The sequence below is a fragment of the Bactrocera latifrons genome, unplaced genomic scaffold (genome assembly GCF_001853355.1).
Source record: "Bactrocera latifrons isolate USDA-ARS-PBARC rearing strain unplaced genomic scaffold, ASM185335v1 scaffold_23, whole genome shotgun sequence".
In the NCBI taxonomy this organism is placed as follows: Eukaryota; Metazoa; Arthropoda; class Insecta; order Diptera; family Tephritidae; genus Bactrocera; species Bactrocera latifrons.
Window position 1 is genome coordinate 252,401 of NW_017535852.1, and position 24,591 is coordinate 276,991.

The following is a 24,591-nucleotide window of genomic DNA, read 5'->3' on the forward strand; positions in this document are numbered from 1 at the left end:
AAGGTATTGAATTTTTTTTGAAAGCTTTGGATTTTTAATGTACATATTTGAAATTTAGAATTTTTTTTGTTAATTTAATTAAGTTAAAAAATTTCAAGTTTAATTATTCTGATTAATCTGAATCTGAATTTTTCGAAATTATTCAGTTTTTCACATATTTACGTATTTGTAACTGTAGTTTTGTTTTTTTTATATATATTTCGAAATGAAAAATTAATAACAAAAATTATTAATAAAATTGACACAAAAATTGTAAGTTATGTTATTGAACTATAAAGTTGAAAATTATAAAAAGAGAAATATTACAAAATACATTTACAAAAATAGAAATAATTCAATTGATTTTAGTTATAATTTCAATTTATATTTTATAATTTCAATTTAATTTTGGATAAATATTTATGGCAAAAAATTATTATTTAAAAATAAAAAATCATTTTAAATTACTTTTAAAATATTTTAGTACTCAATAAAGCTGGCAACACTCGGTCACATAACACTCAATGCATCAGCTGTATATATACATATATGCATTTATAAATTTATAAAAAACCCAAATTGTTAATAAATGCAAAGCTTTCGCCAAATGCATTAACAAATTATATATTTATTCGTATGTACAATGCCCATTAAAGAGTAATTTCGTTTCGAAAATAACCAACGAGTCAACTGCCACTCAACAAACCATCATTTATTCCTGTACCTAGGAAAAAACTGTACATTAAAACGGAATCAACTGATAGGTATGTCGGTGAGTTGAAAGCATGTGTCACAACTACGCTGGCTTTCGCTATTCTGCAACCAAATGTGAGCACTCCCCACTAAACGAGGGAGTGTGGTGAAAATAGTGCAAACCACTTCTCCCAATTTCAATATATGTTTGTATTGGTTGTAAATGCATATATAAATGGTGATAACTACAGTATATGCTTTTTATAAAGTTGTAGTACAGACAATTTGCAGGCAGTGTATTTTTACATTTTCACTTGATGTTGGAAAAAAAAAAAATTTTGAATTTAGCATTCATTTTTTTAGGCCAAAATACGACATTATTTTAATTTTTGTAATAGTTGAAATAATTTTAAATTTTGCATATTTTTTTCCAAAATTACGGTGTTATTATTATTTTTTGTTGTTAAAGTTTTTTTTTCGTTTTTGTGGAACAGGCAGTTAGTGTCACTTTTGGTGTTACTTCATTGTTACTACTACGTGTATATACAACAATGTGTTTTATTGTTTTTGTTTTAGAACTACTTTTGCGTACTCTTTCTTCGCTCAAATATCACATATAAGTCTTTTTTTTATATAAATTTTGCTTAAATTAATTAACTTGTGGATTTCGCTTCAACCGTAACGGCATGTTACACTGTTACGGCTACAATTTTAATTTTATTGTTTTTGTTGTTGTTATTATTACTTTATTTTATACCCTCAACCGCACTTGGCTAGCTCGCATAAGAACGACGCACGGGAACTGGTGGAGGAATTTTTGATTTTCGTATTGGCTGTTGTTGTTGTTGTGTTTGTGTATCGCCAAATTGCAATGGCGCGTTTTGGTTTTGCTTTGGCGATGGCGGCGATTGTTGTTGCACGCTGGTTGGTATACGCGTCGGCGGTATTTTCGGCAAGCCATTCACACAGTTGCGCACAATCTCCGTTTTCACTTCCTGAGAGTTGAGAAAAGAAAATAAATAAACATTATTAGTATAAATAATACATAAATTTAGGCAAATTGCTTGCTCACCTTTTTCGGTGACAACGGCGCTGTGGGCGAACCGGTCGGTGTCGTTGGTACGCGCTTCCAACCGCTGCTTTTGCGCCACGAGTTGGCCGGTCGCGTTTGTAGACGTTCTTGCAACTTGTGCGCGCTCGCGGAGCTGCCGCGACTCTCGCCTCCACCACCGTTACCGCTGCCGCCGACGATTGCGCCGTTCACGCTTTCGCTGCGTACTACACGCGGCGGCTTGGCGTCGTTGCCGTTCGTATTTGCCGCGTTACGCAGCAGTCCGTTCAAGTCGTTTTCGGTTTTGTGCAACATCGATTTGGATTTGACCATCGGTAGCGCGGGGCTGTTGGTGTTGGGTCGACGCAGTTCTGTGCGTATAATCGCTTCAATGCATTCTTGTTCGTTTAGCTTGTGCAACGTTTCGTTTTCCAGTTGTAAGTCTTCGATTTCGATATCACTGCTTTCGTTGCCACACAATTGTGTGTCCATTTCCTCTTCGATGCCGCCTTCGATAGTGCTGCCGTTCAGTTCGTGTTGCGTTGTCGTACAACGTGATTGTTCGTCCGATTCGCTGGACGAACAGCTGGTCACTTGTGCGCGTCCCGCCTCGCTTGGCGTCGGGCTGGTCGCAGTCAGTCGATTGCCATTTAATGCGCTTTTACTGCGCAGCCGTATACGTCGCTTCGACAAACTAGACATTTCGTCTTCTTCRTCGTCGTCGTCCTCGTCATCTGTTTCGCCCTCGATGTAGGAGAAGAGACTGCGCGCCGAAGCCGAACGTATGTCGACAAGCTTGTAGAACTCGTTGGTGAACTCGGTGCGCGCAATGTCTTCATCTTCGGAGTAAACAATCTGGGAGAAAGCAAAAATGAGTAGACATGTAAACATGAATCAAGCATATCGCAACGTGTATCAAACTAACCTTTTGTTGCAGCAATTGTGATATCGCCTCGGATTCCGAGTCCGTTTCCGCGGTGGTCGATGTGAGGAAATCATTCGAATTCCACATCCACTCGTTTTCACCATTTTGCCGCCTTAAATTGGTCAACAAACGGCCGCCGCGCATAAGTTGCTGTCCGTCGTCCAGCGTCACTACAGGCAGCTCCTCTTGCGACATGCTCCAGTCTTCCATTTCAGTCGAACACGGTTCGGCTGGCAGCAGCCACTGTTCGGGCTCCTCCGGCAAATCTTCCAGATGTCCATTCGATGGCTGCGGTTGTCCGCTGCTCATCGTACAGTATCCTTCGTCGCGTCCCTTTGCCGGACTTGCTGAGAGCGCCGCATTTTGCGCTTCCAAATCGCGTACCCGATTCTTAAGCATGCTGACCTCTTCGCGTAGTATATCCTCTGCGACAATGGCATCCACTACCTTGCGCATTACATCGTCCAGACAACGTTCGTAATGACGTATGCTGCGTTTGAGTGTGTAATTCTCTTGTTGCATGGAACGTAACAGCGTCTCTTGGTGGGTGATGCGGCTCTGAAGAGAAATAAAAAGAAAGGAAGGGTTTTAAATCTGCAACCGACAAAAAGTACTGAAAGTTTCAGAAATATAAGAATAGGCTATCTTGACCTAAATAGGCTTTCCTGACCTACACAAATCAGCATTGAAACCCTTGAAAACTGAAGAGCCCGGTAAGACCTCTGCTGGAACTTATAGGGAATATGTCAATGGCGTTATATTAATACTCAACAACTATTCGTATTGGTGTGATTTTTTGTATATGTGTCTTAAAACCAATTTCCAAAGACTGTAAGAAGCACATTTTAGCAGCTTACGAAGGTCGAGCTTTGACTTACAATTTAAAATCTCGACATAAAATGCGCCAAGTCGTACCATACGTCAGTCCAAATTGCTGTGAATAGTACGCTCAGTATGTCGATTATGTTGAGTATAAGTTAAACAAAGCGCTAAACACATTCTTTACAGAACGTTAATTTTCGTAATAAAGTTGAAAGTATAGTATGTCTTTCCATAATGAAGTGCCAAACAATACTGAACGAAAATAACATGACAGCTTGACATGACACGACTCACGCGTGATCTATCTACTTGGATGACACGTTATTTCCTTTAATTAACTGTGTTTTTTTCCTAAGAGTAAATCTTTTTTGCAAAGTAGAAAGTTGTTTACATATATTTAGCATCTGGGAAGTGACGATTTGTGTGGTATATAAGGTATTTGAAGAAATGATATCTTCATTCTTCGCTAAACTTTGTAAATTGGGAATCGAACAAACAACTGGTATAAATCAAATAGACCGATGTCATTCAATATAATCGATTATACCAACAGAACAACGTATCGGACTACTTGTTCTGAAATCAGCTATCAGTATTAGTTTTACCTCAGATAGTAGCTTAGACATAATATAACGCTTCTTTGTCTTCTTAAATTCATTCTATTTTAAGCACCTTCTTAAATCTATTCTATTTTAAACACCTACTTAAACTGACATAATGGATTTGGCATATTTTTGTGAACTTAAAGAGCAAATATACATACGCCATTGGCTACTTAGTGATTCTAGTTGCTAGCCGTTAATGCAAAAAATTTTTATTCTAATAAAGCGAACATTTTTCATTGAGGTTGCACGAGTGTGACTGATAGTGGTTAATATCTTCAATCAACAAGTTGGCAATGTGCTAATTGATGTCGGCATTCATTTGGAGGCGCTTAACATTTCTGATGCGTTGAAATATTCCACCTGGAGGTTGTGAATCAAAAACTTTCTAAACTGGAGTGTTCTCTTCTATCTGGAAAACATAACCTTGCCAGCGCAGCCGCTATCCTTTGAGAGAGGACTTAATATTTCAATTGCCTACTCAGCCAGCTTTTGGCAAGAGTGATTTTGTGACTAAAAGAGAAGAAGCTCCATTCGAGTTATTCGGATATATTTGGTTTAAGGGTTCGCTGGCGTTTAATAGCAGCGTCTGTTCAGCACATCGCCTAGCTAAGCTGTGCGCTGAGTTTTGCACCCGTCAAGTAAAAACCACTTCCAATGAAAAAGAAACAACAGCCTCGGGCTGCTCACTAAATTATAGGCGCTTTAATTCTTCTTGAAAATCACACTACCAAAAAAAAAAACTCTTTTAAAACTTAGAATTTATTGTTTATAATTTACCTGGAGTGTTTTGTGTCCTGGACATGTTTGTTTTGGCTTTCGTTCTTTCGATTTTATTACACGATTCATGCTGTAAAGAGAAAAGAAGTTTTTTTTTTAAATAAGATATATAAAAAATAGTTTAAGAAGAGCTAAATTTGGGTATAACAGAACTCTTGAAACTTGTAATATATCGGAATATACATATATTAGGTTATCAAAAAAGTCTTGCGGTATTTTTATTGAATTTTCAATTGTTTACAAAAGTTTTTTTTGATGACTCATGCCCAGCTCTTGGCCGAAGCTACGGCTGCTACAATGCCGGTCTCTTTCGACGATTTTATTGCAATTTTCGACGAAAGGCCTTCCGGAGCGTGGCGCATCTTCGACCACCTCTACACCAGAACCAAAACGTTGAAACCATCGTTGTGCGGTGGAAATGGAAATTGTATCGAGTCCATAAATTGCACAATTTTTATTGGGTGCTTGCATTTTTGCCTTTATCGTAGTAGTACTATAAAATATGCCGTATTTTCTCTTTATTTTGCTCCAGGTTTGCGACGCTATAACTCACGAACGACTTAAAAGAAACGACAATCAATCAAACACGTGTTAGCGCGTGAAATATGCTTTCCAAAAAGGTATAGCGGGACCCGATGCGACGAATAAAACTTGAACTACTCTTTTGACAACCTAATATATGTAACTCATACAGATATTTGACAAAAGGATTGTTGGAAAATCGCATATCATAATATGGGAATTGAGGGTAGTAGCGACCCAGTTTTATGTATGAAGTACTACGAATATGCCACATACTAATAAAAAGTAACCAGAGATTCATTAAGGTACCTCACTTACCTACCATTACCAATCATAAAGAGAAAAGTCACTCGGACATTTAACTTATTATATGGGGGCTAGATACAATTTTCAAATATCGGAAGATATATGCGGTACAAAGTCATCCGGAAGTTCACAAATCTTTGTATTAGGTATATGGGGGCTAAGGAAAGTATTGGTCCAATTCAACCGATTTTTCATATACAGACATACTATTGTCAGAGAAGTACTATCTTTGAATTAAATATATACTTATATTTCACATATTGATAGATATTTGCTGCAAAAAGTCTACAGATGAGCCTACCCTACCCTAGATAGACATATAGTCACCAGGATCTCAACTGCCATCCTGATCATTTCTGTATATACCAATATATCTATCTCGTTTAGTTTTAGGTGATACGTACAAGGATGAACAATGTGAACAAAACTATAATACCCTGTAGCAATATGATGCAAGGGTATAAAAGCTATTACGATACTCTTACAAAAATTTACTATGTAATTTTGAAATCTGATAACCGATTTTTCTTTTGAAATTTTTACATAAAATATGAGTTAACAAATGTCTCATTATGCATATGCTCCTCGCTATCTTTGCGCGTTGATTTCTTGTCAAAAATAATTACATATGAAAGCAACAACAAAGTTAACGGGTTGAATTCATACGACAGAGTATGCGTATAGCGCAGAATTTAGTCTAACCGCCATTTTCAAGGTTATTAAGTTTTGTTTTGTATATTTTAGGCCCATTTTACAATTATACATTTTTATACTCTCGCAACAAAGTTGCTAAAGAGAGTATTATAGTTTTGTYCACATAACGGTTGTTTGTAAGTCCTAAAACTAAAAGAGTCAGATATAGGGTTATATATACCAAAGTGATCAGRGTGACGAGTAGAGTTGAAATCCGGWTGTCTGTCTGTCCGTMCGTCCGTGCAAGCTGTAACTTGAGTAAAAWTKRRRWWWYATGATGAAACTTGGTACACCTATTTCTTGGCTCCATAAGAAGGTTAAGTTCGAAGAACTTTTGTGCCACGCCCAAAATGGCGGAAACCGAAAACCTATAAAGTGTCATAACTAAGCCAAATGAAATTTGGCACTAAAGATCGCATTAGGGAGGGGCATAGTTGGGCGTAATTTTTTTCTTATGGACCAAAAACCATATCTCAGGAAGTACTCGACCGATTTCAATGAAATTTGGTATATAATATTTTCTTAACTCCGTGATGACATGTAGCAAATATGGGTGAAATCGGTTCACAACCACGCCTGAAATCTCGATTATCACTTTTCATGCGAGAGTATAAAATGTTCGGCGACACCCGAACTTAGCTCTTCCTTACTTGTTTAAATTAGATATTAATCTAAAACAGTAAAATTCCAAGATTTTTTTTGTTTAATTTTTAAAAATTAAAGCTAGCAAAACAATAGTTTTCCTTAGAAAATCAAAGAAAGGAGTTACTAATTCGTTCACTAAAGCTTTGGGTTCGCCGCAAGTGCTTTGATTGAACATGTGGTGTAGTCTGTTCGATTAGCTACTCTCCAACGCTTGAGGAATCAAAAACTGCTACTGTGTCATAGAGAATCTTATTAGGTGTGCAACTAACTTCTCGCTGTTTATATTTAGATGGTTCCAGTAGTTATTGGTGTCCGACTTTGATAAATCCAAGACGTAATTAACTTAAAGGGTTATAAGGGTTTACGGGTTTCCAAAAATGTTTTATTTTTTATTGTCTTATTAAATTTTTTTTATTGTATTATTAAATTCTACAACACCTCTAAAATATAGTCCTAAATTTACAAGTTAATCGGAGTAATAGTTTCGCAGATACAGCCTTGAGAACTTGTGCGGTCGAGGTAGGCTAAGTGCGCAGTCTTTAAACACGTTTTTCTCGAAACTGTGTTTTTGAAATCGGTTGGCACGATTTCTCGAGAACTACTGTACTGATCGACTTTAAATTTTACACAGGTCTCTGAGGTACAATGCTTCAAGAGCTGGACGAAGAATTTTTTTTCGATTACAACTATTTCAAAAAAAAAAAAAAAATGTCGCGAAATTTTCACTGAAATTTTTATTTTTTTGTATAAATGTGTGCCAAAAATTCAATTTTTATTTTTTTTTCTTCGTCCAAGTTCTAAGTTAAGGTTTGAACTAAAACACGCATGTAAAATAATAGGCTGTTTTTAACCCGAGTAAATCTATGTAATCTATTGACCTAGCCAATTGAAAAACAGACTTTTTTCCAGTCAAAGAAATAGGAAGCTGAAACACATCGGGAATTGCAAAAAGTTGACGGAGGTGCTGCCGCAAGGGAAAATAGTGCTTTTTATTATAATCGCTGATATTTTTCCGACAGTCTATAAGCTTTTCAGTTCCAACCTTTTGTTTACGCTAAAAATTTTCGAAACTTGGCCTAAACAAGTCATATGTAGTGGAGTTAACCTATTTGCTGTCTGGGTCTTTCAAAATATATATTTGATCTCCAAAATGTTTGGGCGTAATATGAAATATTGCTTGGTTATTGCGCTTTTTAGGTTTTCATTTAATGGCGTTTTCTGGGCGTGGCATTGGTTCATTACGCCCATCTGAAATTCCGAACTCCCTAGAAATTGGCATGACACTGGAACAAAGATTAAAAACGATTATGGTGGGTGTGAATGCACCTACTACACACCCACTTTTTTGATTTTCAATAGCACTGCTAGAAATATGATAATGAAATACAACAAGTGTTTACGTTAACTAAATTAAATGATCAACACACTACATGTTATTCTGCTGTACTAAAAAGATAATAATATTTTATTTATATAAAATGAATTGATAACACAAACATTGATTGTGATTATAATAATTACTGCTGCATTTGTATATGCACTTATGTATGTATGTTAATTACTGAACTTAAAGCGTTCCATATTCTCACACCACAGTTCATGATCGGACCGCTGAAACCTCTACTTAAAATATACCTTCATTAATTCACAACCTTTTTGATTTTCGTCTGCGCCAGGCAGTGTTTTGTTGAGGTTGTCAAGCCATCTGACAATATTTGGGTATTTGCTCAAATCAATATCGCACACGGCAAACGTCGAAACAGAGGCAAGCAAAGTGAAATCGGCAATCGACAAACTATCATTAGCGGCGTAGGTTTGCCCGTCCAAGAATGTGTTTAAGAATTCTAATTGACCCTCAAGTTTGGTCAAGCGCTCTGGCACCGGCGTCTGCTTATCTCTAGCGATGGGATAGTAGTAATCGCCAAAGCAACCATACAAGTTGAGGTCGAAGAATAGACGCTGATTGACAACAGCCCGCTTTTTGGGGCATTTCGGGTATAGCGAGTCGTCTTTGCCATATGCTTCAGCCAAGTAGATGAGTATGGCGCGTGATTCCCAAACCGAGTGGCCATTGTCCACCAATGTGGGAATGGTATGTTGCGGATTGATCTTCAGGAATTCGGGTGTCAAGTGCTCACCATTTTTTAAGCTTAAGAATTTGCGATTCAATTCAACACCCAATGATTGGGCGAGCATTAGAATAGAGCGGCAGGGTGCAGATTCGATGATATAGTAAAAATCCATGATGAACTAAAATCATGAAAAATATTTATATTCAAATAATTTTATATTTAATTTATAGATTGGAATTTGCTTTTCTTACCTTATGATTTGCTAAAACTCAGAAGATGCTTTCACTCTTACGAACTGTACACAACTGAGAGTTTTTTACAAATAGTGTTCTATTTAAAGGTGCCGTTAATACAATGTCACTCGAAGAATTACCGAGCGCGCATAAATTGATATATTATGTATAAATATATACATGTGTATATATAGAAATGTATAGAAATATATAGAAATACATCTGTATAGGGTTTTCCAAGTGTGCGGATAGTTGCGTTAACCCAATAAACAAATTGGCGCCGGAATTCGAAAAAGTCCAATAATAAAAAACTTTTTATACACTTAACAGTGTACTTTAAGCTTGCCAGGACTTTTTCAAAATTCCGCAGGATACGTTTGAGATCCTATAAAAAATATATATGTACATACATATATAACTGTATACTGTATACGCAAGCTGAGCTCAGTTTTTGAGATATCGATCTGAAATTTTACACAAGTCCTTTTCTCCCCAAGAAATTCTGCTTATGTTCGAACCATCGATATCGGACCTCATTAGCATATATATGTCGTTAGCCGCCATACAAACGGAACGATCGAAATCAAGTCTCTGTACGGTAAACTTTTTCATTTGATGATATATCTTTACAAAATTTGACATGTGTTGCTGATAAAGAAATTTGGTAGTTTTACAACAAGTTTTTGGTACGCATTTTGGTAGCCTAAATATTTCCCAAGTGTTCACACTGTTTCTAACATATTTGTTCGCTGGGTTTCCCCGCTGGTTTTTGTTGATTAACATATGTTTTGATTAACAACCGGCAATTTCCATCCCACTATATGTATGTGTGTAGATATGTGCATTTGCGGTGAAATTTTAATCGAAACTGTTATAAAATGTATCACCAAGTGCAAAATTCGCGATAAGAGCGTGTCGATTCCAAAGTGATATTATTAGCAAATCAAGTGTCGTCCGTTGCAAATTCTTAGATAAATTATAGTATACAGCTGTGAGCGCAAGCCCATTGCCGGCGTGTACTCTCTGAGCGAGATCTGTGTATACGTTTGTTTCACACAAATGTACTTGTGACTGCTACGTGGGTTGCCTTCTATGTTTTGTGTCTTGGCAAACTAGCTCTGGCAACTCACAAGTTAAACGTAAAATTTGAAATTTTTGTATACATATATACTCGGAAATTTTTACATGCGAGAGATATGTGTATTGCTTACAATAACTTAAAATATTCATTTCGGACAGAAAATGGAAAAAATTCGTGAACATTTTTGTGATATTATTTTTAAACTTTCGAAGTCAATTAACTCAGCAAGAGTGCAACGAGTGTTTATCGATGGTATGGTAAATTGAATGGAGGTCGTGGATTACACCAAGACGAATTTCGTAAAGGTCGTTCAAAATAAGTTACTGTTGCGGAAACTATTGATAATATGCGCAAACTGATATTCAAATATAATAATGTGACCTAAGTTGAGATTGGCAAAACTATAGGCATTAGTGGGACCAGCATACATTGAAAATGGCATGATCATTTGACTGTAAAAATTTCTTTTTAGGACTTGTTTCGATTGATCGAGAGAAACGTACAAAACAAAAAAAAAAACAAAAAAAAAAAAAGAAAAAACAAACGATAGCGGTACTTTGAAACACGTCTATGACATTACGACAGGTGCTTAATCATGCATTTATACGTATGAGCCGGATAGTAAACCTCAGTTTGACTGTTGGTCTTTCCAAATGACCGAATAAAAATTGTTCGCGCACGAAACACTTTCAAGTAAATGGTTGCCTGTGTGCCTGTGTGCCCCCGTATAGTTTTGACTTGGCACCGTTCGTAAGAAATAAACTAAAAAGGTCAACGTTTTTCGGCGCCTGGAGATACTTTAATCAGAGCTGCAAAAGTGCTTCGTCAATTGCATGAATCAAAATGCTCGAAAGAGTTATCGAAAATTGGACCTAACGTATTGACCATCTGAGACGTAGTCGCGGCCAACATTTGAAAGAGATAATCTTCATAAAGTAAATGTCACAGAATGTTCTTTCGAATGATAATAAATATTCTCCATCAAATTTGAAGTTTCTGTGTTTTTTCTGTAAAAAAAGTAGGGAACCTCGATATTTATTATCATTTACATTTAGGCATTAGAAATTTGTGCAAATATATTGTACAATTAAGAACAACACCATGTTATGTGATACCATATTACATACAAACATACATTTAATTAGATTTAAGAATTGCATAAAAGGAGCAGAAAACCCGAATAAAAGTTAGAATGCATGAATTCTCACTTAACTACAAATCTTTTGTGTCCCCCACCAGCGGTGAGATTTGAAAGAAACTGTTTTGAGTTTTGGTGCTATAAGTAAAACGCAAATTATGATACAATAAATCGCATTAATGAGGGTCACCTGTGGTTTGAAAACTTTAAAAAGTGGCTCTGACCCCGTCCGCTAATAAGTTTAACCATACAAGTCAAATCCACTCCAATTGACATAGGGCCTCACGCCTACTTCCTACGGAACGCAACTTTAAATCCCATCTGATTTTTCCTGGAATACACTTCCTTATATACACTAATATCAGGATTTTCAAATAGTAGGTTGACTAGTCATAAAGGGTGTTCCAAATTAACGCAAGATTGCAATCAGTTTTTAAACTTTCCATTGTAATTTGTTTACTGAAGAAATTTTCCATGACTATTATGCATACAAGTAAATGTGGCTGCGTTTCGTCAAAGCAACGTTAAATCGGCGTTATTCTGGCCTTGTTGCAATAGGACTGTGATTTTAAACAATTCCATAAAAAGGAATCCAATGGTGGTTAACTACCTCATTTTCAATAAAGTATAGTCCTATTATGCACCCTTGTTATATTGATGGTTTACCGCTGAACATGAATGGCATTGATATTAATTTCATATCCTTAATATTAGGTTGTCTAATATCTCCCTTCCGAAATTTCATAAAACCCCCTCGTAGAAGCCCGCCTCCTTATTTGCGAAGAACTCGGACAGCAATTTCTCACAAGCCTCTTCTGAGTTTAATTTTACACCAACAAGGACGTTCGCCATGGACAGGAACAGGTGGTAATCACTTGGCGCTATGTCCGGGCTATATGGTGGATGCGATAAAACCTTCCATCCGAGCTCTCGTTGCTTCTAATCCTACACTACACCCTTCCCGTTGGCCAATTTTGGACGCTTCTGGTCGATCGCCTGCTTCAAGCGGACCAGTTGTTCGAAGTATATGGTAGAACTAAGTGTCTGGCCATATGGGAACAGCTCATAGTGGATGATTCCCTTTCAATCTCACCAAACACACAGCAAAACCTTCCTGACCGTCAATCCCGGCTTGGCCATTTTTTTTAACTATTTTTTACAATACGAAAAGTTTCTTCAATCAAAATGATATGTATGTATAATACACAAACTGATGACCTGACAGCTGTCAAATTTATACACGCGACTTTTAAAGGTTAGGGCTAACTAAAAGTCATATGGAATCAATTCTAGTAGCGCCATCTATGTATGCAGCAGGTCGGGTACTTTCCAATTGACCTGTTATGCTACTGAGCCTATTGCCTTGGGCACTTACTTGTAAAAATATGTATGTGCATATGTATAAACATACATATGTGTATACAGTACATATGTACGAAAAAAGTATTTACATGGCATACGCCGTGGGTAATAAACCACACATAACAGTAGTAAACTACACAGAAACTAAGAGATGGAGCTGATAATTTAGTTTGTAGACATAACTTTACAAGTTAGCGAAAATATACATGTACATATGTATGTCTGTATGTGTGTATGTGTGTATGTGTGACTAAATTTAACTGTAATAAATGCTACTATGCCACTATTTGGGCGGCCCAACAATTTAAAATTGCCCTAAAGAGATTAGATGGAGCGGTAAAATCACATGGAAATTGTTACATACATCTATGTGAATGTATATATGCAAGTGTTTTTGTCGTGTGTCTGTGTGTCAGTATGTATTTAGAAATATTTGCGCAAATAGGCACATTGCTGGCTTTTTACAGGGTAACTAACAGTGCAATTTCCGAATTTTGCGCTCCCAAATGTGGGTGCTCAAATGGGCACATACGCTTAGATACTCATATGCGAGTACTTGAGTACATACATATGTATGTATATACCCCGCTTACTTAGAGTATATGCGGAAAAGCACCGTAAATAACCGCACCATGCGCACTTGTATGATGAATTTTCTCGTGTAATTATGTTGTAGTTATGAGTTTCGGGTTCGAGTGTGTGTGCATGTACGTGTGTAGATATTGTAGGTTATATCCAATTTTGGACAACCCACAATCCCTAAGGGTACTTTATGCTGTTGTTAAGTGTTGAATTTACTTAAATAGCAGGTCAAATGCAGTCCTTGGGCGGAAGTCACCACGAACTTTTCATTTTGCGGCGCTGAGAGTATTTCCTAGAATATTAGATGTGAGCGCATGGGGCATAGGTCAGCTGGGTAATTTGGTAATTGCGAAATTTGCATTCGGCACATGAACAATTCACATACACATGTACATATGTATGTGTGATTTGGTGAAATTTTTTATTACAACTCGTTGGCGAAAAGTTTGAGCTAGTAATAGCTATGTTTGGCGTGTTCGAAGCTTGGCGTTTTGTAGCTTTTGCGGTTTCTCGCCGTAAATACACTGAGATTGCAATGAAATTATACGTATTGCTTTGGTGAAGTGCAAATTGCATGGAAAATCGAAAAATCGATTGGAGCTCAAATTGAAATTTTTGGTAATACTGTTAAATAGCACCCTGCAGTCGAACTTTGATTAGTACTCGGATTAGTCATCGAAAATTGGACTCAAAGAATGGGCCATCTGAGACGTAGCCGCGGCCAACATTTGGAAGAAAAAGCATTCAAAAAAGAAACGCCAAAGAAAGTTCTTTCGAATGATAATAAATATTCGCAATTAAATTTGAAGTTTCTGTGTTTATTGTTGTTGTAGCAAACTTTTTATACCCGTCTTCTGGGAATAAAATAGTAAATGAGCTCCTGTTGAATTTGAATCTAATTAACTTTTCTTTATAAAATACTAGTGGATGCGGCCACGCGTTGCTGTGGTATACTTTTTATACTATTATTCATACAAATAAATTTCATTCGAAAAAATAACGAACTGAAGGCTGCTTTCTCAATGTCAGGTTACCAATTTAATGAAGATGTCCGCTTAATAGAGCGTACATTTAATATAGCTTTCACTGAATTCTCTTTACTATCCTATCTTTTAAGTTGGTTCGAACTGGACACAGTATGCCAAATTTTAATAAAATCGTTTCAGCAGTTTTGGAGTCCATCGCGAACAAATAGCGTGACACGTAATTTTTATATACAAAGATATACTGACCAGAGTTAGGTAAAAGGCAACAGCTTAAGTTGGCGGACCACTGCAATATATTTCAAGCTGAAACAAGGGAAACAAGGGAGTAATATATATGTTGTGCACTTGTCCCACATTGGCAAAACTACGCTGTAATCATCTAGAGGAAATATCGATAGCAAGGCAGCTGCAACCTAATCTAATTTTTATATTTAAAATATGGAGATCAGGAAGTGATTTGACAGAATGGAAGTACTTATGGCATGAGTTTACTTAAAATCATTTTGATTATGAATTGGCCGCTTCCGCTACTGATTAGCAGTTTTGAGCACTGTTTAATACGAGGTGTGTTCAAAAACTATCGCGAATTTTGAATTTTCGCAGGTTACGTATATTCGAATTTCGAATTTTTTGTGGCGTTATGTTGGTACTGTGGCATACGGAGAAGCTACCTTGGACCGAATCACCGTTTATCGGTGGTACAAAATGTTCTCAGAAGGCCGAGAAGATGTGACAAAAATTGGCTTTTGCACCACGATAACGCCCCTGCTCACACATCGTTGCTTGTGCGCGACTTTTTGGCCAAAAACAATACACTAATGATGCCGCAGCCACCGTATTCCCCAGATCTGGCCCCCTGTGACTTTTCTTGTTCCCTAAACTGAAGAGGCCCATGAAAGGACGACGTTACGCTTCTCTTGATGAGATAAAGACGGCATCGAAGGAGGAGCTGAAGAAGATAACAAAAAACGATTTTTTGAAGTGCTTCGAAGATTGGAAAAACCGTTGGCACAAGTGTATAATATCTCATGGGATTACTTTGAAGGAACACACCTCGTAGACAGTCCAGAACTGCGCAATAGAGGCAGTCGTATTATTACACAATCTTAAGATTTGAGTGCATGTCTTAAGTACTTCGAATAGGACTCAATGAAATCGCTTAACATCAAATATATTAGACAATAAAAGTTTTGTTAGTTTGAAGTAAAAAAATCGAAATCAGAAAGAAAATGGATGCAGTAAGCCCAGCATACGGACATACGGATATACGGAAGTACCTGAAAATTATAATTTAAATTCTCCGGGTAATTATTCCCAATTACTATGCCAAATATGAGCGCGATTTGTCAACCACTTTGTTCACAGCAGCTGCTTAAGTCGGTACACCTCAGTAGTGCGTCGCGATTTTTACAAAGAATTAGTTTAAAATTTTCTGTTTCTATTTCCGATAAAGCTGAATATTTTCAAAAAGAGTACCCTAAACAGATCTCTTTGGAAATGCTTGAACGTGAGAATTCCGATGACACATTTACAGAGAGGATTACAATAGCCGAAGAGACATGAGTTTATGAGTTTGACATGCAAACACATCAACAATCATCGAAATGGAATTTTTTTCAGTCGACCGAAGAGATAAAACAAAATTTACTGAAGAAGCTGAAGGCCATTCGACAAAATGCTTATAAAAAGGGTTTCGAGGACTGGAAAAAGCGTTGGCATAAGTGTATAAGATCTTTTTTGCCCATCATTTGAATAACTATCTATTACATTCTTAGTTGTTCTTACGATTATCTCAAATGTTTAAGCGTAAAATATTAAGAAAATAATAAGGAAATAAAGATAATTAAAATTATTCTTTGACCTTTGCTTAACTTATCAATATATATATATAAATTCTATATATGTATATATATATATACTTATATATACATATGTACTTGTTCATATATGTAGTATTCAAAAACATTACTTATGTTATAAAATTATACTAAAATTCTAATGAAATTGTTGTGTAAGTGTAAAGCAATAAAAAACTTACTTATCCAGTTGCTCTCGCAGCTCTTTCTCGAACGTTGGCGACACGCAATGACTCTGTAATGAGTAGGTAAAAATAAAAATGATTTGAGTTTAAAATGTCATTATTGGAGAGTTAAAATTGTAATCACAAAGTATTGGAAATAATAATCAAATGCGACACCATGATTGGTAAGCAATAAAAAGCTGACGCTATGCTATGTAAAAAACGTAATTATTTACACTCTTACAGGAGCATAACATACACATACATACAAACATACATATGCATACAAACAAGGAGTGCATACGAACTGCATTTACATAACTTTAAGTGCGCACATCAATTAAAAATTACATTAAAAACATTTTAACAATTTGGCTGTGGTGGAAACTCGAAGAAAATGTCAATTTGATTGACATTTACGAGCGCTAAAAAACTAGTAAAAAATTTAAAATCAAAATTCTAAAACACTTGATGGCAGAGGATAGTGCTTTATAATCAAATTTATGACTTGGAAAAAACTTTTTCATATTCTTTGTTATTTTGTGCTAGTTCCGTGTCATGACAATTGTGACAAGCACTTTGAATGGTCATAAATGTTGTTGGACAAAGGCTTTTAAACGTATTTTGATGCACACTGTAAAGTAAAGTTTCTTGGCTTCTATAAAAAATATTGGAAATAATTAAATTCAAAAAATCTTTAGAAATATTAATATGCAATATCCAAAAGGCATGACTTTCCTGATTAACAGAAATTTAATGTCAAAAAATGAACAATTCCAATTAGTTCTGCTTTCTCTAGACTGGATAAGGAAACGAAGCAAACTCGCCTATCATCATACAAACAGTCGTCGTTTCGTTTATCTTGGGACCAGTATTAACACCAACAACAACGTCAGTTTAGACAAATTTCAAAATGTTGTTGAATCGTTCGATCCATTCCTGAAGCGGTTGATTACTGGTGATGAAATAATTTAAGGAAGCGGCCGGATTTGGTCAATAGGCTCGGTGCGCTGTGCATAACGGGGTCTTTAGGAACAACTTCATTGGCGGTTTTTGAACTGGAACTAAACCTGCCACCTATAGACGACTGCGCTGAAAACTGCGCATCAAATTCAGCGGAACGACTACAGGCTGCAGAAGAATTTACATATAGGATCATCGGGCATAGCTAGGTGGGTTATGGCAGTTGGACAAATACCGACTACATAATCCCACTATTCAACTGGGAAAGAAGTTTCAAAGTAAACATTGAAAAATTAAAAAAATGGACGGCGTAAAAGTGTGTTAAATACGCGCAACACTCATTCTACGAATGGTTAGGCATAAGGAAACCTTTTGAGTGGCCGGACCACTACGTTATATTTCAAGCTGAGGTCATTGCTAACGCGAAAACCGTGGAGCTGGCCTCTAATGCACCAGCAGGCAATTCCAGAGCATGAGGGGAATACTAACTGGTCACTGTCTGGTGGCGGCATACGCCCGCTAGATGGGGCTGACATAACGAAAAGACTACAGGAAATATCTAGAGCAGACTTCCGGTCATGACAGGCAATTTTAATGAAAAAAAATCCCATAAACACTTCGTTCCACAGAATTTGTAAATATTTGTAATGCAAGATTCATAAACAAATATAATAAATATGTATTGATTCGGTTACGGTTTGTCAGCTGTAAAAGTATTTATCCAGTATAAAATATTTAATTTCTTAAATAGTAAGAGCTGTAACGCTTCCTATTTGCCACTTGTGATTGATAGAACGGTACTTGGCCCTAACTACTGGTCCATTCTCCGTTCCAACTTTTATTTGGGAATATGCCAAGGACCATCTTACATCCCGCCTTGCCTTTGCGAATATATCTAGGAAACAGAGAAAGTATATCGCCCATATTTCAGTGTCAAAATTTGCGAATCACAACAAATCGACCTGTAGGATTTTTTATACTACTTATAATACTTGGTAGATAATTATTATTTTCAAAAACTCTAAACTCTAAAAATATGGTTGAATATGTCATTGCTTCAATTGAGACTTCGTGGTTTAGCACAAGGCAGTTTTTTTACGGTTTAAGGTAAAAACATCAAGGATTTAAGGTAACAATGCAAAGACAAATGAACAATTAGATACCAAATTATATAAGCGATCTAAGGGTATGCAACTATTTTCTTATCAAGCTATATTTTAGTTCCTTTTTACCTATGCGAAAAACTCCCTCAGTTTTTGTGATATCGATTTGAAATTCTGCACACGTCTTTGTCTTCCGAAGCAGCTATTCTTTGGTCGGAACTGCTTAGACCACTATACGATATAGCTACCGAACAAACCGAAAGATCAAAAATTAAGTCAAATATTGAAAGCTTCTTTACTCGTCAAGAGATCTCTATGAAATTTGATAGAGATTATTATTCAATGCTATAATCTCCGAACCAATTTTTCAGATAGCATCAATATATCATATAAATAGCTGCTACACAAACTGACCGATCAAAATAAAGTTGTAGAATGCACCCTTTTTTATTTGTGGACGATGGAGTCATGTGTAGAAGAGCACGGAAGTGAGGAAAGCTCTTGGCTAGAGCAGCCCAATACTTCCGGTCTGAGACCAAGTATCCTCTGAGTGGCCGAAAAATATAAATTTAAAGCGAGCTAAAGTATGAAGGCGAAACATCCCTCCCTAGGATTGCACTTAGAATGTCCGATCCCTTAATTGGGAAGGTGCTGCTACACAGCTGCTTAATGTCCTCGTAAGAGAACAGGCTGACATCACCGCCATCTAAGAAGTGCGATAGCCGAAACAAGGACTCAGACGAGTAGGTCCTTTTGGAATAATACAACAGTGGAGATAAAAAGGAGCGCAAATTTGGTATGGCATCAAAGGGAAGGTCTTCCACGTATCGCTGATACGCAGGACAATGTGACCAAAGATCTTTTCTATGCCACGATGTCAAAAATGTGCTTGGCGACTTTAGCGGCAGGGTGTGCAAAGTAGGTATCTTTGGCACAACGGTCGGTAAATACAGCCTCCACTATGAAACATACTCAAATGATTTTTGCGAGTGCTTTCGTTGACTTGCTTACAAATCCCATAAGAACTGCGTTTTGAGATTTTAGACTCTTTGAACACTATCTTGAAAATAAAGTAGTAATTTATAAAATTTAATTAACGAGGCTGTGTTAAATGTGTAGTGAGTAGCTCTAACTAGTAAATTTCGCTGAGCACCCCAAATGGTCTGGTATGAAATGAATGGTTTGGGAAAGATTGACTTCCTTATGATACATACTTTTATTGTATGTATGTATATATACTTAAGCTTACATACATACACGTAAATTTATAAATAGAACTCATATCGATGAGTGTGTGTTGTCAAGCGGCTGAGTGAATGCGTAATGTCATTAATATGTATTTATGCGTGTAGTAAGTGAGTAAGAGTGCTTAATCAAGCGGAAGTCAGATATTAAAATAAAAGAAAATACTACTGCAGACGCATATGATTATAATAGATACCACATACACAACATACACCCGCGTACAAACTGCTGACCAGCGACATTTAACAAAAAGAATAATGTGTGTAAGTATGTAAATATAAAACATAAGCAATGAGCCAATATCACAAGTGGCAGCCGGCAAAGGAAAGTCATCAAAAATCATTGTCGTAAAATTCTTGCACGATTCTCTAGACGCGCTGCCGTCAAGTGCCAAGTGTTTGTGCTCCTCGCCTAAACGTTTTTCTTGTATGATTTTAGCACTTTGTTATGCTTAACACAAACACACACATATTACTTTGTTTTTGGTCTGGCCGTGTGGGTAATCTGTTGTCGGAGGTATGATTGGCGCCAAGGCTCAGCGGTTGGGACAGCATTGGTGGCGCCACGCTTTGGGTGTGGGTGAAGCCGCCATCACAGCAATGAGATTAGACACAAGACAGTAGCTAAGCAAACGACATGTTCGTTTGACATGACATGACAGGCGAGTTGGCAAGCCAGGAGGCTGGAGGTCGTCTCAGCTATTTTGTGGCGCTTTGTGTTTTGGCGTTGATGTTCTTACTTCTTCTTAATCTCGCTGTGAAGTTGTTAGTGATATTTATTTTTAACTGGTTTCTGGGGTGCAGTTTTGGCTTAGATATAATTATCACCAAGGTACACTCTGTTAAATACGTACATAGTATATAATATAGAGAGCGATAAAAGTATGAGGTATGCATGCTGAGGAACGGAACCGCACTGTTCCATTTTTTCAATTAAAATTAAATGCAATTTTTTTTTGTAATTTTTTGGAATGGAGAATTTTTAATTTTTCGTTTCGAAGAATAATTCAATGAGTGTTTAAATTTGTATAAAATCCCCCTCATACCTTCAGACCTCCGGCGCGTGTAGAAATTGAACGCCTTTTAAAATTTGTATTGGCTACTAAGCGTTCTGCTAATTTATAAGCTCGAACGCAAGGATTCTTCTTTTCTATGACTTCACAAAGGACTACATACATATATCACTCCAAGTGCGATCTCTTTAGATCAGCCATCTAACGTAACTCAAATACATCACACCACTATACACCACATTAATACATCACTACACAGGTCAATATAACACGCCGCAACCACGTTCTCGATCCTACAGCGATCCACCCCATTCGTCAGCTAATTCGACACGTCAGCGATCCTGTGCGCTACGGCCATTTTGATACAATATTCGTTTTAGCTTTCTACTAGCAACATCGTTACACTGGGAGAAATAACCTTCATTTTCTTCAATTTCCTTTTTGATTATAAACTTCGTCGAGACACCTATCCTGTGAGCTAGAGGCGTATGATTCAAGTTCTGTCCTCGATATCATCGGACACCGCTCGGTTCGCGATTACTCAGTGTTGCAGCCTAAAAACAGGCAATTTTTGGGAAAAATTAAAGTACTTGATCTTTTTTGAAGCAAAAAGTAAATATTTAATAACTGAATTACACATGACCTTCAATGACGTTTAAATAAATTAAATAAAGATTTTCCAATGCTGCAGTGATTCTCAAAGAAAGAAGAGAAATTCTATCTTTTTTCACCTGCATTCCTGAAAACTTGGATCATTGCATCGTAGCGGTGACCTACTCTCTACTCACATACTGATAGAGCGGATGGCTTACCATTGTGGCTAAAGATGTCGCCAAAAATTCTAAAGCATCGACTAATCAAAGTAGAAATCGGAAAACTAATATGAGGGCACACATAATAGTTTTACGATTTCCCGACTTCCCGATTCAAGGAACTAGATGAGGTATCAAAATTTGATATCAAGTCTTTCTTAAAGTTCGCAAAGAAGCGTTAAAATTCTGTACGAATACTTCAGCCTCAATTACACTGAATCTTTATCTGGCATTATTATGGAATAGTAGGTCTATGACATAGGTAGACTCTATGTATACCTATATTACTCTTTGAGGTACATGTTAGACTTCAGCATACCGGTTGGGAGTTACTCCATGACTTAGTAAGTAAGGTATTATATTTAACAATTTCTCTCAAGAACACTGTTGGTCAAACGTATACTATAGATATATAGCAAATATTGTAGAACTTGACTAAACAAACATTCCTCTTCTCCTTCTCTAATACTTATATAATAAACTCCGACTTTGAGGGTATTTAAAGGCGGCTTAATCTATCTGATACACTCTGGTTACAGTGTTGTGGCGTTAACATTTTTTACTCGGAAAAAATCTGAACCTGTTCCAGTCATATAGACTACTGATTTATACGAATCGTTTTTAACACTGAAATATTCTTGAAATGACGTGTTCGTGTAATGCAATGAAAGGATCGGGAGACAACTTCCAGAAGCTGGTTATTTACTGCAAAGAATTTCACCAAACTTGTGACAAAAGCAACGGAACGAGGTAACCGAATCGACTAGCATAAAGCGAACTTTAGGTGGTGTGATGGAAAAATAATTTTAATTTACATTTATTTTGACAAAAATTTCGGAATAAACTACAAATATTTTCAGCAAATGCTAATATATATTATAAGGTTTTTCAATGTCATCAGACGACCAAGAATGATTGATCTTCCCAGCCGAAGTTGAACTAAAGGATTTGTGAGGCTCTATAATCGGTTGAAATTTATTCAGTTAGACAATCCAAAAAATTTTCATTACCAGTTCCGAATTAATAAAGCTAAAAGCAATGCGCAGTATCCAACAGACATCATCAGAGACAAAAAACCAAAAGCACCGCCCACCTATTTACAGGCGTAGACTGGCTTCATGTATCAAGCACTTCATTTGAATATTTGTATTGCGAAGTTAAATGAAAAGCATTTTGCAACAATTTATCATTAGAAATATACGCATAATTGAATAGCTTAAAAAATAACTCCAAGCAATAAAAACTTCCAAACGTATGTAAGTATGTACAACAGCAACGGAACAACCCCAAAACGCAAAGCAACCACCAGTCATCGATGCTTTCATCTAGTAAGTTAGCGCCGTGGACCCCACTGGGGGCGCAGTTGTCGCAAACAAATCAGCGAGATTTTGGAAATTCCGCATTGTCATTCGCTCAAATAGGCACAGTTACCACGACGACTTGTCGGTTGCACGCTGCCATAATTAGCATAAATGAATCATATGAGCCATAAGCTGAACGATATTCTATGGCAGAATCATAACCGATAACTGCGATGGCGCGCAAAACATGCATATTCACTTCACAGCGGGTGAGAGGGTAGAGGGGTAGAGTTGAATCGAAATTAAAATAAATTACAAGTGTCAGTTGAGCATATCCTGTGGACCGGACAGCCAGTCCGTCAGGCGTCTATGCCGAATATTCGAAAATTTCTTTAAGCACGTCTGTCAGGGAGATTGTGTGTGGTTTGAGTATGAGATCGAGAGAGGAGAGGGAGTGTGTGTGCATCTGCATAAATATCAATTTGATGAGTATTCAAATGGACTACATAGATGCACAAGTACTTGAGTGATATAAAGCAACAGGGGATGCCATTTGCCGATGCCCTTTGTGATATTGTTTATGTTGTTGTTGGCGTAGTAATACAATAACAAAAGACATTTTTTTTTTGGGAGTTTGTGGAAATTTGAATGCCGCTTGCAAGGGTTGTTGGCAATTTTCAAACAGTTGCACGAATTAACAAAACAAATCCTGGCAACATGTTGCATTGGTGCGAACATAATGCCATGTTTTGACAAAGCCCCGAGCATACCGCACAACAGCTCAGGCGTAAGCTAGCAAGCTAGCAGGCGTGTGGGCGGGTGGCAAGCAGTGGATATGACATAAACCCGCTAGAGCGCCAACTTGGCTTTGCCGACTTTGGCAAATAGCAGCAACAAGACTAGTCGGAAGATAAACGTGGCCGTAGAAAAGGAAACTAAGTTGGAGGGGGCGACTGTGCCTATATCCGCTTGCGTGTGGCATGTGCACGTGCGTTGCCAAATGCACTAGCAATGCGGGGTGAGGACATTTTTTCTATTTATTTGTTGCTGTTTTGTTGGGTGTGGGTGCCAAGGTGGTTGTTTGGCTGGTTGCTTGGTTCGTTGAGTTCACCACAGCACAGGAAGGGCTTAAATTTTATACTTGTTGTTGCACATAGTCGCCATTCAGCTTGAGTAGATGTGGCTTAACTTCGGCTTTATAGAAAATATGAGGCGTAGATTTTCCGAAAATATGAACATGCGTAATATTTAATTAACATTAAGCATTAGCATTAAAATCACTGGGTGGTGGTGAGTCTATGGATTGCAAAGCCGCAGATGAATGCCACGAAACACTTGCTGTTTTTTGTAATTTTTTTATTAATAATAAATATGCATGCGTAAGAGTCTCTACAAATGAGTGACTGTTCAGGATTTGTGAAAATGAATTATGAATGTTGTAGATTTATTGTTGCCGTGCTGACATTTAGTCAGAGCATTGGGGAGCAGTGGAGAGTCGAAACTGTCAAAACGTTGATTATTATTTGATTGCTTTATGCATGAGCTCGAATACCTAAATTGATTGCAAAGTAATTGAAAGTGACCATAATTGTGCACAAATAAAAACAAGTTAACTTCAGCTGCCGGAAGCTCTAATACCATGCATAGCTGGTTTTCTTTAAGG

General features: G+C 37.0%; 2 protein-coding genes across 6 annotated transcripts in view; both read right to left on the reverse strand.

The window, feature by feature from the left end:
- Positions 1–1,096: 1,096 nt before the first annotated feature.
- The window catches only part of LOC108968813, a 156,146-nt gene continuing 132,651 nt past the window's right edge, over positions 1,097–24,591 (reverse strand). For all 5 annotated transcript variants that reach the window (XM_018933082.1, XM_018933081.1, XM_018933086.1 and 2 more), the window contains 5 exons: positions 16,511–16,563; positions 4,853–4,922; positions 2,649–3,206; positions 1,745–2,578; positions 1,097–1,667 (listed from right to left, as the gene is read on the reverse strand). In XM_018933082.1, coding sequence (XP_018788627.1) covers positions 1,446–1,667; positions 1,745–2,578; positions 2,649–3,206; positions 4,853–4,922; positions 16,511–16,563 — 1,737 coding nt within the window. In that variant the 3' untranslated portion in view covers positions 1,097–1,445. The remainder of the gene's footprint in view (positions 1,668–1,744; positions 2,579–2,648; positions 3,207–4,852; positions 4,923–16,510; positions 16,564–24,591) is intronic.
- On the reverse strand, positions 8,450–9,429 carry LOC108968814 (glutathione S-transferase D1-like). The gene is made up of 2 exons (XM_018933087.1): positions 9,342–9,429; positions 8,450–9,268 (listed from the first exon to the last, which is right to left on the reverse strand). Exon 2 carries the CDS (start codon positions 9,260–9,262, stop codon positions 8,639–8,641), a length of 624 nt encoding a protein of 207 aa, XP_018788632.1. The 5' UTR covers positions 9,263–9,268; positions 9,342–9,429; the 3' UTR covers positions 8,450–8,638.